Source organism: Microcaecilia unicolor, chromosome 11 (genome assembly GCF_901765095.1).
Source record: "Microcaecilia unicolor chromosome 11, aMicUni1.1, whole genome shotgun sequence".
Lineage (NCBI taxonomy): Eukaryota > Metazoa > Chordata > Amphibia > Gymnophiona > Siphonopidae > Microcaecilia > Microcaecilia unicolor.
The window spans coordinates 183,868,473-183,887,165 of NC_044041.1; the positions used below are offsets into that span (position 1 = coordinate 183,868,473).

General features: G+C 43.1%; 1 protein-coding gene across 1 annotated transcript in view; it reads left to right on the forward strand.

The window, feature by feature from the left end:
• Positions 1-673: 673 nt before the first annotated feature.
• Positions 674-18,693, forward strand: part of RPA2 (replication protein A2) — a 38,567-nt gene continuing 20,547 nt past the window's right edge. Inside the window, exons 1-2 of the mRNA XM_030219020.1 lie at positions 674-816; positions 8,970-9,073. Of these exons, the coding sequence (XP_030074880.1) occupies positions 801-816; positions 8,970-9,073 (120 nt within the window). The 5' untranslated portion in view covers positions 674-800. The remainder of the gene's footprint in view (positions 817-8,969; positions 9,074-18,693) is intronic.

Below are 18,693 nucleotides of genomic sequence, written 5' to 3' on the forward strand. Positions count from 1 at the left end.
GCAGGAAAGAGCCCCCTTTCCTGTCCCGAAGAGGTCACAAGACCACCAGGGCAGCACAGTAAGGGGAGGGGAGGATAGGACATCCTTGGGTGGGGGGGTGATGGGGGGGGAGGTGAAAGGGGTGGGTTGTGGTGGGGCAGGGCATGTGTCCTCTTTTTTTGGGGGGGGGGGGAAGCAAATATGGTAACCCTATGCATAAGATCTATTTGCATGCACTGCCTCCATTGTGGAAATCCTGAAAACTATTGGCTTTTGAGGACCGAGGTCATCCACCCCTGTCTTAGGGAATGAGGCAATCAGAACTACAAGTCCATGCATGCAATAGGGTAAACCCAGGACTACATCCCCCTGGTAAGCTCTGAAAATCATTGTTTCCCCTGAAACTTAGGAGACCTTTGTTTCGAGAATCTATTTTTTTTTTTTTTATTATTTTACAGAAAATTACTGAGTTTTCTCACAATGGACCTGCCACGGACCCACGGTAGTTCCGAATTTCCAATCTGAGCGCAGGAAGCTTAGTTGCTCTCCCGGCTATCAGCAGCAAAGATGGCCGCCTCCCGAAAGCCTCGCTGTGGCAAACCGCTAGGTCTGTATCGAGCCGTGGGATTGAGCGCCGTCCTTCGCAGCATGGCAGCATAGAGGTTGCCGATTGGCTGTGTGTCGGAGAGGCGGACCAACGTTCGCGGGAAGAAGAGAGAAGGCTCGGGTTGGTTTTCGCGCGGCTTAGAAGTGCGCGCGTGAGCTTTATATTTTTCCCCTTCTCTCCGCGGGTTGTGTGTGCGCGTGAACCGGTAGCTGCCATGTGGAACAGTCACGGTGAGAAAGAGGGACAGAGACGGGGCTGTTTTGACGAGGAGGGAAGGAGGCTGCAGACTTGAGAGGGGACTGAGACGGGCGTTTTGACAAGGAGGTTGAGTGGGTTTGAAGAAGGGTGGAAGTTGAGGGGAAGGGGGACTAGTCAACCTGAGAGAGCTGTTACTGGGGGTGGGGGGACGGACGGAAGCAACCTAGCCTGTCACATCTGTGCACTATGCACACCCAACATGACAGCATGTTAAATTCCTTACAAACGGACACATGTGGCTCATGCAGGTTAGGGGGCAGAGGCAAGAGGGACATCCATTAGTGTTGCTGATATCTATACACAGCAGTGGGGCCTGCCCAGACCCGCAGCAGAGAGCACTTACCAATGCTTCTAGATTGGTGCACACAATTTCCTAATGCAGAGTTGAAAAAAAAAATAATGAAGTGTCGATAATGTAAAACAAATCGTAAATATGGTATGTGCAGAACTCCAGGATAATGCTTCAGTGACACAAAAGCTAAGAGGCGAAAGGATGTTTTTAAATTTCGAAGCTCTAATGTGTATTGTTAACATTGTCAGTAGCATGCTATAAATGTTTCTACTATTGTAATTAGCTGTTGCCATATACCACCTTGGGTGAATTGCTTCAAAAAGGCAATACATCCTAATAAATCAACATCTATATGCACCCAGCTAGGTACATACAGAGCCCAGAATCATTCAGCACACTTGTAATTGGAGTTAGGGAGAATGCAAGGGAATTAAGGGCTCAATTCAAGCTCTTTTTGCTAAAACCTAGATGTGCTGTGGAGCACATGCAAATTCCAGTGTTGATTTTTGCACTTATAGGCCTGCATTCCCCTTATTAAAATGGGGTCCCCATTATATGCTGCATTATGGGGAGTACATAATTATGTTTATTTTGGCTCAGCTTCAGTTCCGTCTTAACCATGCCCCTTTACTATATGCACACATTCATAATCTGGCCTTCTAAAATTAGGTTTTCAATGTAAATTCAGTATACATGTGTAAGTGGCAGTATTTACAGATGAAAACAGTGAATAGGGCTTCTAAAATAACCACCATAGTGCAGTTGTTTCCAACACGCAGCCTGCATGCTGTACCTGCAGTCCATTTTTGCAGCTATCATATTCAGCAACTCCCTTTGCTACTATGGCTAGAGAAGAGGCCCCGTGAAGCTCCGTGGGGTTGCGTGTGCCTGCGTGGTCGCATCGATGCATGTGTGCAAATGTCAGTCGACTTGCCTCTCCCCGTGCATGCACGTCAATGTGACCACACATTATTCAGCAGCTGGCACCATTAGTAGTTTTAAAACTCAGTGTAAAAGATCAGTGCAGCTTGTGGGTTTAAAAATACTGTCACAGTACCAACTGACTGGACCACTCTTCTGTGGCAGGCAGACATGCATATCTGATGGCAACAGCTGTGAGGTAAAGTCTCTTGGATTTAAATGCCAATGGTAGAGCAAAGGGTTGCAAGGGGAAAGGAAATTGTACAGCAGGAGCAGTAGCCCTGCTAACTATCGATATCAAACCTTAAAATGCTCACCCAGGAAACAGAAAATCCAAGATTACTAAACATTCTGCATAAATCTGTGACTGCTGTAAGGGGGCCAGGGACTTAACCAGCAGGGATGAAGGTAATGGTGCTAGCTTGCCATGTTCTACTTTACCTATCCTAGTTTCTCTTCCCACTGGTGTCAATATTGAAAAACCTACTGAGCCAGTGAGAGGACTAGAAAAACATACACTGTTGGATGGTGGTATGCTTGTACAATCAAAATTAGTATTTAAAATTACATTTATAAGCCTAAAATCTTTTGGTGGCCCTCTGAGCGTTCTCATGTCCACTTTGTGGCCCTTTGCATGGAAAAGGTTGGCCGTAGTGTATTTGGATTTTCAGAAGGCATTTGACAAAGTCACTCCTGGGAGACTTTTTTTTCAGGAAATTAAAGAGTCAGAGCACCATTGTGGCTTAGAAACAGACTAAAAGACAGACAACAGACAGTAGGATTAAATGGTTATTTTTCCAAATGTAAAAGAGTGAAATAGGTTAAGTAAGGAACAGTCGCGTTAATCTTTCAAATGGCACTAAAACAAGGTTCCTTAGCATCCCTCCGGACCGGACCAGGATTGGACTGTTGGGTTGTGCCCGCCTACCAGCAGGTGGAGACTGAGAAAAAACTCTGACTCTAGAGAGCCAATAGGAGCCCTGGCCATGTGACCTTAGCCTCAGTATTTTCTCAGTCTCTCAGCAGGTAGGAAGTGAGCCCATTAGTCTCTCTCTCTCTTTTTCTCTATAAGATATTACAGATATATTTATAATACTTTTTCTGTGCCTGGAATCGTAATTAGAGGCTTGACAGGGTTTCTTTTCTTTCTTTGACAGCCTCTGGGGTGTTAAACTCGGGTGTCTGGAGTCCACCCCCCTTCCTCCCCATCTCCCTGGCTTAGCAGGGAAGGGCCGTCCCTTTCTCTGGAAAGGTGTACCGTCTTTGGGAGAGGCAGCCACTTTTAATAGGCAGCTGTTTTTAAAGAATTAAATCAAGTAAAAGAAAATTAAAAAAATTAATTCAAATGAAAGGAATTTAAAGGAAGTAGTTTTTGCTTTCCCCAGTCTTATAACGAGCAGGTAGCTCTTCTGTCTTATTCTGTTTGAAGAGTCTTTATTTTCTTTTCTGGCGGAGCTATTTAAAAAAAAAAAAAAAAAAAAAAGTGAAACGTCAGCGTCTGTGACTTTAATCGGTGGTTTTTTGTTATCTTCATTATTTTTCCTCTGCTATCCGGCGTTGTTAGCGGCGGTAGTTGTAAAAAAAAAAAAAAAAAAGAGAGAGAGGCGCGAACTGTTAAGCGCGTGCTCGCTCTTGGACAGGTCTGTATAGCTTGGGAGCTGTATTGATGGTTCCTGTCGGGCCAGAGGCTAAACCATGTTTTGTGCGGCATCGGAGGTTATCTGTTTTTCAGCGGCACGGATTTCCTGCTTCTTCGTCAGTCTGGTCAGTGGTTTTCTCCCCCGAACTTTATTCTTCTCATTTTGGCATGCTTGGCCGCCATTGTTTTGCCTGCAGCTGCAATTTCCCTTGATGCGGCAGCGTTTTTCTGCTTTTACTGTGTTTGGCTGTTTGTGCAATGGAAAGGAGATATTGTTTCTCCGGTAGTTGGGGCAATTGGTAGTATATTTTCCCCGCAATTAATTTTTACATGTATTTTTCAAGCTATTAAAAAAAAAAAAAACGAAACGTTACGATGCGAATGGCGCTCATTTTGTTTTTCCCTCTGTTTTTTCTCCGTCGGGGACTTTTTGGTTGCTAGCAATGTTGTGAATTAAAGTGCAGCTCAGTTGGCGATTTCTTTGTTCTTGGCAAGACTCCGATTCAAAGTGCAGCTCAGTCGGGAATTCTCTGTTTTAGACAATGGGGCGAATTAAATTATATCTCAGCTCCAAAATAACCAATTTCCTATTCCTTTCCCTTGTGTGTGATGTTTGGAGGAAAGGTCTTTGCTATTGTCTAGCGCAGTTTTTATGGAGGTCCAGTGTGTGTCACTCTGTGTCTTTCTCATTTCCTGGTGAATAGGACTACATTGTCTAATAGTCAATTGATTACTACTTTACAAATCTGGCCATAATATCTTAGTTCCTTTCAAGCATTTCCCTTCATGGCTATGATGTTATACAGTGTTTTAAGAACTTAACAAACATTTTCTATGGCATAGGCTATCTGGTTCAGGTGCCATTGTTTGGTACTTTACAATGCTGGACATAATATCTTAATTCCTTTCAGGAAATTTTCCTCCGTGGCTATGTTCTTATACAGTGTTTTAAGATCTTAACAAACGTTCTCTAGAGCGTAGGTTATATGGTTCAGATGCCATGTGCAATGAAATACATTGTCTGATACTCAATTGTTGCGTACTTTGCAATTCTGGACATAAGGTCTTACTTCCTTTCAGCAATTTTCTTTCATGGCTATGCATTCTCTTTGGCATAGCAGATGACAGCTGCATAGGCTACATGGTTCAGATGGTTCTCATATTCTAGGAGACTCAGTCCTGTCTACCGAGCACCCAGTTTTCTCAGTTTTCTCAGTTTTCTCAGATGCTTTAGAAGGCATGTTTTATTCACATCTTCTCTACTTTCCAACTGTCTTGGAGTTTCTCATGTGTTATCTTAGTTTTCTTCTAGGACTTACAAGATATATGTCCACTTGGGGAGTAAAGTTATCAGGTCAATTTGCATTTTCTCCCACTTAAGGATAGTGGGAGGTCCTCATGCCATCTACTTGTATTTTTGTTTCCTCTATCTATTCAGCCTGGGCACATGGTAAACATTCTGGTTTTGTCCAGTATGACCATCCATAACATCTGCTATCCATTTCTCTTCCTTACAGATTTTAGGGTCTTGTTTTAGGTACAGTCTTGTCTCCTGTGGCACAAATTCACCACCTTTTCCGTAATAGGTATTTTCCAAGTCTATTCCTTTTCATTTTCATTTTATTCTTCCTCTCTCCAGAGTTTTTTTTCTCTTGGAAGGAGATTCACTCATTTTCTGTGCATTTTTTGCCATAAGGGCATAAGTGTTGCCATAATGGGAAAGGCCAAGAGTCCCCAACCTGTTTTCAGATGGGGTTAATCCAGATTGCAAATACCACATTCATATCTTGTGAGTGTGCATCTGTTCATCTCTGTACATCTCAGTGAGGAAGGAGGCATGACATGATACGAGGTTTGGGGAGATCCGGTAAAATTAAAGGCCAGTGTGTCTCAGTCCACGCTCAACATATGGTGATCCTTTCATTTTCATTCTATATGTCCTCATTCCAGACCTTCCTTTCAATTGGAAGGGGATTCTTTCACTTCCTGTGTATTTTTGCTATTAGTATATGAGTATGGTCATACGGGGAAAGTCTAAGAGTCCATTAAGCCCAGCATCCTGTTCTCAGTTGTGGTCAATCCAGGTTGCAAGTACCACATTCATTTCTTATGGATGTGGGTCGGTACATCTTAGTACATCTCGGTATAAGAGGAGTAATGTCCGTGATACGAGGATGATAAGGTCCTCATTACCAGTTTTCTTGCCCTGCTCTTCAGTCTCGCGTCGGCTCCGCACACTTTTTTCTTAAGTTATGGTCGTAGTAGCAGCGGCGCTCATGAAACTACATCTCGTCGTTTCATCCTTTCCATAGATGTCTGGTTCATTACAGACAGTCTTATTGGCAGAGTTGTCAGGTCAAGCAACGGGTGGTGCATTTCGGGCACACCCTAGGTTATGGGGTGCATGTAGCCAGGTCTCTCATTTGAGCTCTCTTTTGAGCTCTCGTGTGATCTCATTAGATTTCATAGCATGTTTCTATTTTTTCTCTCTTTGTTTAGTCAAGTTGGCACAGACTGTTTTTGTCTTCTCTACAAGCGTCCCACTTTCTGTTTTCTCTGGATGTTCTTGGGCCTTCGGCCATTACCTTGCTCTATTTTGCAGAGTAAAATTTTACTTTCTAGCTCCCAAGAAGGAATTGTTTCTTCATTTGCTTTGGAGTCTTGGTAGTCTTTTTTGGGCAGCTTTTCACTCTGTCAATTTCGTGACCATTGAAGAAAAAAAAAAAAAAAAAAGAGTTCTCAGTGGATAGTACCTTAAGGGGAGGTCCCAGTTCTACAACTATTTCTTTTCGCTCTGACCTTCCATGTGCCTCGCTTACTCTCTTGCTAAAAAGACTTGTCAGCGGCAGAGATAGATGCCCTCTTGTATCCAGATATTTATCTCTGATGGAATCCCTCTGCTCAGTTGGCCTCTGTATTCTCACTAGTGGTCTGGTGGTTGAGATTGAGCATTCTTCCTGCAGGTATGCCGGGAGCATATACACAGTGACCAGTTTTTTGATGGCTGCATCTGTGAAAATATATATGTATATTTATAGTTCTACTATATAAGTACATATGTAATTCCACACTGGGAAAAGCTCAAAGGTCCTATTGAGCCCACCTTTCTGTCCACGGCCAATCCAGACCATGAGCACCTGGCTAGATTCCTAAACGTACAAACATTCTATACATGTTGTTCCTGGAACTGTGTAGTGTTTTATGGACTTCTATATGTTTCTAACAGATGAAAGGTACTAACAAGTGTCTACTGTTGATTTATTCCCGTTTTCACTAATTGGGGTCTACGACAAGAGTCTCAGGTGATTGGCTTGCAGAGGCAACAGCTACAGATGATTCTTTCTCTCTCAGTTGAATTGCGCTCTGAGATATGTTTTTTTTTTCATGTTGGGTAACTGCAGCGGCTGTCAGTTTATTTGGACCTTCAGTCTAGTTTGCAGCAAGGATTTAGGTACCTTCTTCTTCTGCATAGTATTTAACTGCATTCTTGTTTTTACCTATTTAGCTTCTAGTGATCAGGTACTTTCTCACTGACAGGCTTTACATACTTCCAATCTGTTGCTAGGTCAACAATAGTCTACAATATCTGGAGTATTGTACTTCAGGATTTTGGTTTCCACTTTCTCAGCTGAGGTAGATTCATTGCAGTTTTTTGTTGCCAGGCGGCTCTGCTTCTACCTTTGTCATCCTTCTTTCAGTCGTTTTTTCTCGAGTCTCTCTGTCCTTTGCGCTGCACTGATGCGGTAGGGGACAATATATAGCGGTCACTTGGTAGGGGACAATGTTCAGCGTCGCTTGGACTTTTCAGCCTCAGCTTTTTTGCTTTGTAGTCATTCTATTTAGTTTATTGGCGGTTCTTGGATCGTCAAGCTTTGGCTTCGTATTCATCCTAGTTTGGGTGTCTTCAGGGACTCTACCACATTCTCAATGTCTGTCCCTCCCGTAAGATTACTGCTTTGGTACTTCCCAACAGTCCAATCCTGGTCCGGTCCGGAGGGATGCTAAGGAAGGAGAAATTAGATCTTACCTGCTAATTTGCTTTCCTTTAGTCCCTCCGGACCGGACCAGGCCCCTCCCATGTTCTATCAACTCTTTAGATTCTTTTATTAAGTTTGGAAGTGTATTCGTTCCTTTACCACACGTGGAATGTTTAAAAAAAAAAAAAAAGACTTTGCGTGGTCCATACCACTTTTCTGGTAGTTGCTGGTGAGCTCGGTTGCTGGAATATATATAAAACCTTAATGGGTCATACCACTTCTCTGGTGAGAGTTGCTGGTGAGTTCAGTTGCTGGAATATATATAAAGCCTTAAATATGTCATACCACTTCTCTGGTGAGAGTTGCTGGTGAGTTCAGTTGCTGGAATATATATAAAGCCTTAAATATGTCATACCACTTCTCTGCCGAGAGTTGCTGGTGAGCTCAGTTGCTGGAATATATATATATAAAACCTTAATGGGTCATACCACTTCTTTGGTGAGAGTTGCTGGTGAGCTCAGTTGATGGAATATATATGAAACCTTAAGTGAGTCATACCACTTCTCTGGTGAGAGTTGCTGGTGAGCTCTAATATGAATGGGCCATGCCACTTCTCTGGTGAGAGTTGCTGGTGAGCTCTAATATGAATGGGCCATACCACTTCTCTGGTGAGAGTTGCTGGTGAGCTCTAGTACTCGGTTTTGCCGAGGAATTTGTGGCTGCTAGGATTCCATACGGCACAGAAGTTCTTTCTTTCTTTCCTGCTTTGTTATTCAAATACTGAGGCTAAGGTCACATGGCCAGGGCTCCTATTGGCTCTCTAGAGTCAGAGTTTTTTCTCAGTCTCCACCTGCTGGTAGGCGGGCACAACCCAACAGTCCAATCCTGGTCCGGTCCGGAGGGACTAAAGGAAAGCAAATTAGCAGGTAAGATCTAATTTCTCCTTCTGCCGTTTACTTGAGATCCAGATTGGCCACTGTCATAGATTCGATGTTGGATTCCATAGACCTTAATTTAACTCAGCATGATCTTTTTGGTGATTCAAGAAGAAGCACACACCCACCCCAAAATTATCTGCCATAGCTGTGGGCAATGCATTAGTGAACCCTTTTTAATTTCCAGGGTCCAGTTCAGGAAATTAAAGACTTTTTTTTTTTTTTAAACTTCTAACATTTCCTTTGTGCAGCACTGTCGTTTTTTATTTTTGTGAAATACTTAGTGTGGTCTTGCGCTTTCCTGTAACATTCCATCAGTGTTCTCTTAGCCTTCTCTGAATTTTCACATTTATATTTCTAGGTGGCTTCGAAGGTGGCTATGGAGGTGCTGGCATGGGAGGTGGCTACATGCAGTCCCCTGGAGGGTTTGGGTCCCCTGCAGCTACTCAAGGAGGAGATAAGTCTGTATGTATAAAAAAGAAAAGTCTTTTTTTTTATGTGCTTTTGGGTTTTGTGAGCATTTAAAAAAAATATTTATTCAATTTTTGTAGAACAGCTAAAGTAGAGGAGTGTGGTAGCCGTGTTAGTCCACTCTTAAGGTTATCAATAGAAATCAAACAAAAGAAAATAAGATACCTTTTTTATTGGACATAACTTAATACATTTCTTGATTAGCTTTCGAAGGTTGCCCTTCTTCGTCAGATCGGAAATAAGCAAATGTGCTAACTGACAGTGTATATAAGTGAAAACATTCAAGCATTACTATGATAGTCTGACAGGGTGGGAGGATGGGGGTGGGTCGGAGGTATGCATGGGGACATCAAAGCATATAATTGATATTCTAACAGGATAGGTGAGGGGAGGGTGATCAACAGAGAAATACAGCTTTATGGTTTATAATGGGCTAGGAACCCCAGATCCTTGTTAAGTCCTTTCTGTTGGGTGTTAAAATATTCAATCATTCTGACTTCAAAGGTCAGAACAGCTACAAACCATATAGGGTGTTTCTTATACAGCCCATATTCAGTACACCGCATACTTGAACAAAATCCCAGTTACCTCCTTTCCCTTTTGTGAGCCCCCTTTTTTTGTTTCTTTCAACATATATGCTCAGTTACCTTGGGCGCTTGGAGTACTAGCTCTGTGGTTTTGAAGACTGCGTTAGAAAATTGAAAGATTTGGAAGAATGGTGAGGAAACACCTTTGCAGTACATAGAAAGCTATCAGGATAGGTACTAAAACAGAAAAAATGTAGAGAGAGTTGTACTTTTGCCACAACCCCCTGCCACAGTTCCTTTCTGTTATATATATATTTTGAAACTTGACTAATTGTGTTGAAAATGTTATGTTGTCCAATTATAATCAATATTTTTGGGAAATATTTCAGCAGAGCGGTAAACCTCAGCCTGAAAAAGGGGACCAGTTACATTTTATACAAGTTTTTATAGTTTGTGTTTTTGACCAAAATATTGTACAGAGCGGGTTACAATATAAATAGCAAAGAAAGACAATTACTATCCCCCATTTTTCAAAATATACATCCCACCTCCCACTTATAGTCCAAAAGTGCTAAGCCAGGTTTTCAATTGTTTTCTAAGACATATAATCATGTGGTTCCTTCAGTCCACAGGACATTTATTCCAGAGGGCATGCACACCTCCTGAGAAACACCAGTTTCCTTTGATCTGTAGAGTATCTTGACAAATATGCAAAAAAATAGTTATGCATATATTGAAGACATGGTTACATACAAGGGGGATGAATTGGTACAAGTCTGAGACTTCAATTTTTGCTACTGATATTACAGTAAAGAAACAAATCAGTATTTTGTCCAGGTAAAATTTATTTGCCTCCTTATGTCTAAATAGCAAGTTTTATTACAGCTAGTCCATTGATACTTGAGATATGATGAAATGCATTCCTTATAGGGAAATCGTCAACTCTGCAACCTCCTGCATCCCCCTCCAAATCACTTATACATTTTGAAAGATGAATTCAGATGTTCCTCCAAAGGCCTACTTCCACAAACGGTTTAGTGTAGGTGGGTCCAGCCGTTTAAAAACCGGACCCCTGAGATAAGCCTTTGTTCCTGATGGAACCAAAGCTAAAAATGTCATCTTAGGCAATGTTCTCTCTAATTTTTGCTGGCCTATGTACACACAAAAAATATTTTGGGGCCCTTTCTTGAAGACGCAGTAGGGCTGCCACGCAGGTAGTGTGCGGCAAAAGAGCAGTACCACCAAGTGCCTTGCGGTAGTTATGGGTTTGCCACGTGCTGTTTCTTGTGCTAGAAAATAATTTTTATTCTCTAGGGCAGGAGGCAGGGGGTAGACGTTCACGGTGGCAATCGGGCAGCCTGGGCACATTTGCTGTGCACTGCCCGATTACCACACAAGTAGCACGTGAGCCGTTACCACCTTCTAAATAGGAGGTGGTGAGGACTCAGGCGGTAATGGCCACGTGCTGATTTGCCAGTACAGGAAAGTAGGGGTGGACCAGGAAATCTCATCAGCTGAAGGTGGGTTGAAGCAGCTTTTATTCAGCGCCAGATATGTGTTTCGCCATCTGCCTCAGGGGTCAAACACTTGCGATTGGAAATCACAAAGCATAGCTGCAGAATGTGGAACGATATACCTTGTAATAATACCGCTCTGAAGCAGTGAAAACTCAACAGACGCTGTAAAGCCCGCCAAATCGCGTGCTGATTTGGAAATTTAGTGTGTGGCCGTTAATGGAAGAAATTGAAATTCGGCTATTTTAGAGCCATGCGGGGAAGCCCACGTGCTAAAACTACCACCAGCCACTTTTTAGCTTGGCTTAGTAAAAGGACCTCTTTTGTGCGCAAGTTTCCAGCCTCAACCCAATGTGTGCCTATGTTCACAATCAAGAAAGCCAGCAAAAATTTTGTGTGCACAGTGGCTAGGCATGTGCACTCCCTTTTTGACCTATGTGCATGTGTATATGTGCACCGCTTAGAAGGAGCACTTATCTTGTGTTTACCAGCAGAGTCAAATTGAACTTGGTTTTGTCCATATCTAGCTTTTGTGCTGTGTTGAGAGGTACAGGAAATGTGCAGAAGTACAGAAAAATCGCACCTCTCACTCACATCCTTCCTGTTGGTTGTTTACCACGTAGGACATATGTATTGTTAAAGAAGCAAGGTTCAAATATAACTAACGTTCTTTAGCAGTCTTGCTTGCAGATCAGTGATCCGTGCTAATTTTATTAGAGCCCTTATTGGGACAGACATCCTGCTTGTTACAAAAGTATTTTCTTTCATACTACTATTTTGTATTGGAAAGAACAAGCTAAAGGTGGATAACACCATTAATCTCTTAAAAAAAAAAATTCATAAATAAGACAGTAAAGGGCAAGACTAATTCAGAAAACGTAGGGAAAAATCCACTATTCCTGGGAGAGGCAGTACAAAATGCTTGATCCGTGGATCTTGTCAGGTGATTGTGACCTGGGCAAGATTGACCTTTGGTCTGTCCCAGTGTGGCGATGCTTATGTCTTATGGTTGACACCCTAAGTGACATTACAAACTGATTATCTGCATTAGTATATGAATGGTTACAGCATCCCATAAAAGATAAGCTAACAGAGTAATAAGAATCTTCTGTTCTCCACAGCTAGCATTTGCCAAATCTTTGAATACCAATCAGTGACATCTGACAGGGATATACATGTCCATTTAGAAGCAATAACAGGAGATAATGTGCCAGCCTCTTCATGGACAGAATTAATAGCTTAATTCTTGGTATAAAACCAAGCATTACTAAAAGGTAGCTCAATGGAAGAGATGCAGTATTAATTGCTTTTCTGACCCCCAACCAGGACTTTGGATATGTGGTCACTTACCGTAGGTGTGCAATGGTACCTTTGAGTGAGCACCCTTGCCAATATGTGTTGGGAAAGTCGGATCACATTTTATTCAGTTGTGCTGAGGCACAGTTGGAGTGGAGGAGTGGCCTAGTGGTTAGAGCACTGGTCTTGACATCCAGAGGTGCTCGGTTCAAATCCCACTGCTGCTCCTTGTGATCATTCACTTAACCCTCCATTGCCTCAGGTACAAACTTAGATTGTGAGCCTTCCAGGGACAGGGAAATAAATGCCCAGTGTACCTGAATGTAACTTACCATGAGCTACAACTGAAAAAGGTGTGAGCAAAATCCAGATTGGTTCTTGTGTCTCTCACTAGGAAATAAAGTTGTGTCCTACAGACAGTGTTCACGTTTCATCTTTATTTGATATACCACAGATAGTGTAAAAAAAAAAAAATCTAAGTGCGTCATAGTTCAGAAAGTTGGTTTAATCAGACAGAAAGAGGAGCAGAAACAAAAGGAAACTGGTTACAATGGATTATTATAAAGGAGGTGGGGAGGGAGGATTATATAACTTAGCTTGAGAAACATAAGGAGGGTTGGGTGTAAGTGATGAGCAGTGAAGCCACATCTGCTGGAATGTCAAAAAGAGTTCAGAAAATGAAGGCCTAAGATCTTCCTCCCAGTTGTGCTGCTGCTAAGAGGATTTAAATTTGGAGGCCAAAAGTGCTTCTGTGTAAGATGCATGTAAACTCTTTGGTTCACCTTTATGTCCGCAGATGACTTCGAGCACACCCAGCAGTGTTAGAGAGAAAAAAAATTTAAGCTTGCCTATAAAGGCACACTGATGCCATGCAGCCCGGCATGGACAGACAATTCACGTACATAAAACTTAGCTCTGAGCAAAACATATGACAAAGGTTTTGCTATCAGTAGGCCATATAAAGCAAGATAATGTAAGTCAGTGGTTTGGTTCCATTTCTCTCTCTCTCTCTCTCCCATATGTCATAGGCTTACAGGGGTTACAAGGTCAGTGCTTCTGAACCCAGTCTTAGGGGTACAGACAGATTTTTTTTTTTCTCCCCAGGCACTGCCTACTTGGTATGCAGATCTCATGTATATGCATTGTGGATGTCTTGAAAACCTAAATAGTTGGGTTTGCCCTGAGGACTGGGTTGAGAACCACTACTCCAGGTCATTACAAGCCATAGGTAGTGGATAGCCAGTCAGATTTTCAGGATATCCACAATAAATATGTATGAAGTACATTTGCCTGGACAATTTATCTCTTGCCATTTTCATTGTGGGTATCCTGAAAACCTCACTGGCTAAGTAAAGATTAAGGGTCGTGGATTTGGTATACTGCCTTCTGTGATACAACCAAAGCGGTTTATATGTATTATGTGCAGGTACTAAGGACTGGGTTGAGAACCACTGATCTGTCCTCTGGGAGCTTGCTTTTCTTAAAGAAACTACACACGAAAATGTGCGACACCTATTGGGACACGTAGAGGCATATTTTCAAAGCACTTAGCCTTCCAAAGTTCCATAGAAACCTATGGAACTTTGGAAGGTTAAGTGCTTTGAAAATATGCCTCGTAGTAACAAATACAAAAAAGGGGTTGAATTAGTACAAGTTTCATACTTTTGAGCAGCAATGCCAGGGGTCAAAGCTTCAGCTGAAGCTGCTGTGTGTTGGCTTCCCAACCCTGTGCTAATTCAACCCCAACAGGTGGCCCAGAGAAACTGAAACTAGTTTCACAGATGAAGCCTAGCTTAGCCTGAACTAGATCCACCATGTCCCTAATGTGGATCCATTAGCTGTCACTTAACTCTTCATGCAAAAGATGCTCTTTGGACCATGACTAAATGAAATGCTCTCTGTTGTGTATAACGGTTACTTATGGAGCTCTGTGGTTCCTGGAAGAAAGCATTCTTTTGCAGTTTTTTTGTGATCTTGTGCTTGTTTTTAGATATTAATAACCTCTTATGGAGTCTAGCAGGGAGGAACTGTGCAATTGAACAGTTACCAGTGGCCTTTGCTAGGCATGAAGCACTATGTTGTAGCTCTTTGTCCTTGGGGAGTATTTCGCTCTAACTAGCACTTGGTTTGATTGGCCTGAGCGCCATATTTAACCACTTCTTGTAGGTTCTAGCCTTGAGAAAGACAAAAAGGCCAGAACATCCTGAAGGTCAGAGGGGTCTCGGGCAGGAGCACAAAATATTTAGAAAGCTTTGTGCCAGCCAAACTTTTTAAGAATCTAAGCTTTTCTTTTTTCTTAGTTTTTACCTATGTTGAGAATTTTTCACAGTTTCTTTATATTCCCTCAGTTCGTCTTTCTGGCATCAAATTCTCTAGATGAGCAGGGAGCAGCCCCAGACTGCTGCTGTGGTTCCATTTGGGCCTAGACAAGTCACAAAGGATATTCTTAGGGCTGGCCCACAGCCAGAGCAGCCCTCCTGGGCCTGGCTCGGCTGCTGCACTTCTAACTAGGACAGTGGCAGGTAAACAAATTTTATATGCCCTGTACCTGGGAATCTTCACCTGTGGTTCCAGGCTAACATCCCCCATCCTTATCCCTGTGATGGTCCCACAGATGTTGAATGTACTGTCCCTCAGGGCAACTTCCATAGCATCCTATCAGACCAGTCCAGACAAATGGGTTGTGTCTCTCTACCAGTGGATGGAGACTGAGATCCCTACCCCCCCCCCCCCAACACTCTAGACCATTGGACCACCATCATCTCCTGTGGAAGTCAGCCTGCATTGGGTGAACCCGTTCTGATTTATTTCGGTTGCTTCAATGCTCTGGTGTTTTTCCCATCACCAGTATTCTAAAAAAAAAAAAATTCCTATCTGGTCAAAGCTGTACCAGTTGCTGGAACTGTCTGTATGGCCCAGTGTATTGTACAGCTTAGACCCAGTGCATTGTACAGCTGTACAGTACACTGGGCCATACAGACAGTTCCAGCGATTGTCTGTATGGCCCAGTTATGAAAGCTGCGTGTATGGCACAATTTTAAACCTGCCTATGTGGCATCAGATGTTCCAGCTGTCTGTGGTACATTGGATGGAAATTTATGTGGCATCCCAGACGGCAGCTGACTTCATTTCATTGGTTGTGGTAACCATAAGTAGGGATCAGTCGGCATCCACACACGTCAGATATGGCAAGTGCGTGTTACCTCATATTGCATGCAGCTTTGGCAGATACGGCGTATGGCTTCAGAGGCAGTGGCCACCTGTGTGTTACCCAGTTACCACAGCTACCCCATCACTCTGCTGCCTGTAACTCCTGCTGTAGCAACGGCCTGGATGTCTCCAGTTTTGACAGCCATGTCTGTAGCTCTAGCTACTGCGGCTACTACTACTACTATTTAGCATTTCTATAGCGCTACCAAGCGCTGCACAAACATAGAAGAAAGACAGTCCCTGCTCAAAGAGCTTACAATCTAATAGACAAAAAATAAAGTAATCAAATCAATTAATGTGTACAGGAAGGAGGAGAGGAGGGTAGGTGGAGGTGAGTGGTTACGAGTCAAAAGCAATGTTAAAGAGATGAGCTTTCAGTCTAGATTTAAAGGTGGCCAAGGATGGGGCAAGACATAGAGGCTCAGGAAGTTTATTCCAGGCGTAGGGTGCAGCGAGACAGAAGGCGCGAAGTCTGGAGTTGGCAGTAGTGGAGAAGGGAACAGATAAGAAGGATTTATCCATGGAGCGGAGTGCACGGGAAGGGGTGTAGGGAAGGACGAGTGTAGAGAGATACTGGGGAGCAGCAGAGTGAGTACATTTATAGGTTAGTAGAAGAAGTTTGAACAGGATGCGAAAACGGATAGGGAGCCAGTGAAGCAACTTGAGGAGAGGGGTAGGATGAGTAAAGCAACCCTGGCGGAAGACGAGACGGGCAGCAGAGTTTTGAACCGATTGGAGAGGGGAGAGGTGACTAAGTGGGAGGCCAGCAAGAAGCAGATTGCAGTAGTCCAAACGAGAGGTGACAAGGGTGTGGATGAGGGTTTTGGTAGAGTGCTCGGAAAGAAAGGGGCGGATTTTACGGATGTTGTAAAGAAAGAAACGTCAGGTCTTGGCGATCTGCTGGATATGAGCAGAGAAGGAGAGAGAAGAGTCAAAGATGACCCCAAGGTTTCGAGCTGAGGAGACAGGGAGAATGAGAGAGCCATCAACAGAAATAGAAAACGGGGGGGGGGGGGGGGGGAGTGGGGAGGTGGGTTTGGGGGGAAAAATGAGAAGCTCGGTTTTGGTCACGTATAACATTTCTTGATGTGTTTACTTATGGTGCATGGCTGTTTCAGTAGACTGGCTTCGCTGTTTTTGGTGGCTGATGAGGTGCCTCTTCTACTCTGCACAGTACAGTTTCGCCAGTCGCTCATATGGTTCAGGCTGTACAAGCCACTGCTTTGTGTGATTCTATAGTCTAGCAGTTTTTTGTGCTTCTGACGATAGCACTGGCATTAGCCACCACCCTTACAGCTGCAGGAAGTCTATAATGTTGTGGGTTTTTAGGCTCTCATCATGGGTTATCCTGTCTCATGACCCTTTTGCCCTCTTCTTGTTCTTACAATGATATTTAGGTTTTTTTTAAATCTGAATAGAGCACTCTGATACCAGGTCAGTCAATAATCATTCTCACTGGTCTCTTTATTTTTTTACTCTTGGCAAAGGGTGCTTCTTAATTTTCCTTGGTTGTCAAGACGTATGAAGAGAGACTTGCTGACCTGAACATGTATACTCTGGAGGAAAGGAGGAACAGGGGTGATATGATACAGACGTTCAAATATTTGAAAGGTATTAATCCGCAAACAAACCTTTTCCGGAGATGGGAAGGCGGTAGAACGAGAGGACATGAAATGAGATTGAAGGGGGGCAGACTCAGGAAAGATGTCAGGAAGTATTTCTTCACGGAGAGGGTGGTGAACGCTTGGAATGCCCTCCCGCGGGGGGAGGTGGAGATGAAAACGGTAACGGAATTCAAACATGCGTGGGACAGGCATAAAGGAATCCTGTGCAGAAGGAATGGATCCACAGAAGCTTAGCTGAAATTGGGTGGCGGGGGGAAGAGGGGTTGGTGGTTGAGAGGCTAGGATGGGGGAGGGCAGACTTATACAGGGTCTGTGCCGGAGCCAGTGATGGGAGGCGGGACTGGTGGTTGGGAGGCGGGAAATACTGCTGGACAGACTTATACGGTCTGTGCCCTGAAAAAGACAGGTACAAATCAAGGTAAGGTATACACATATGAGTTTATCGTGGGCAGACTAGATGGACCGTGCAGGTCTTTTTCTGCCGTCATCTACTATGTTACTATGTCATAGATGTAGATAGGAAAGCACAGTGGGTTTTCAGCCCCTGATCGCTTTCTTCCTATATTTTCTAGATATTCTACTCCTCCAGGACTTCTGTTATAGTTGCAATATTCCCTTCGTAGATGTACCTTAGTCTTAGGCTGTTGCTTTCTTGGTCTGTGCATCTCTTCCATGGTCTATCGGTGCTGTTTTCTATTCGTTCTTATGGGAATCGCATCCTTCTCTTCCATATCTTTTTGTCTTTCCAGAGCCCCCCTGATTCCTCTTGATTCTCTCTCTTAGGTATTGCTGGAAAGGACCTCTAAGTTAGTTATTCCAGTTTATCTATATTTCCTGGTCAGTTTATTAGACTGTGGAGGTTAATGATGCGTTTATTTGCAAAATTCTTTCTCTCTATTTTTTTTTAGTCCTGCCCTATGTTTGGGACACTGCTTTGCTACATCCCATTGTTCTGGACTGATCTGATAGGATGCTATGGAAGGAAAAGTTATGTCTTACCTGATAATTTTTTCCCTTTAGTCCTGTCGGACCAGTCCAGGATCCCTCTCTGGTTGATTAATTTTATTTTGCTTACAAACTATATTTTTCAGATGTCATGGATTCTACTTGTACGTTTTTCCTAACTTATTGTATGTCACACATCTCCTACTTGGTGAAATATCAGTGGAATATATGCCTCACTAGCTGATAAGGTTATTACCTGATTGAATTACTTGGTCTGGAAGCTTTTATATTGGCCCATCAGGCAGATTTTGAGCACCATTGCTTGACTATTCGAAATATTGAACATTCGGTGCTGCATAATACCCTTAAGGGGCGAGTCACAAGGATTAATTTCTTTCTCTGTCTCCATCCACTGGTAGAGGGACACAACCCATTGATCTGAACTGATCTTATAGGACTGAAGGTGTGAAAGTTATCAGGTAATCCATAACTTTTCC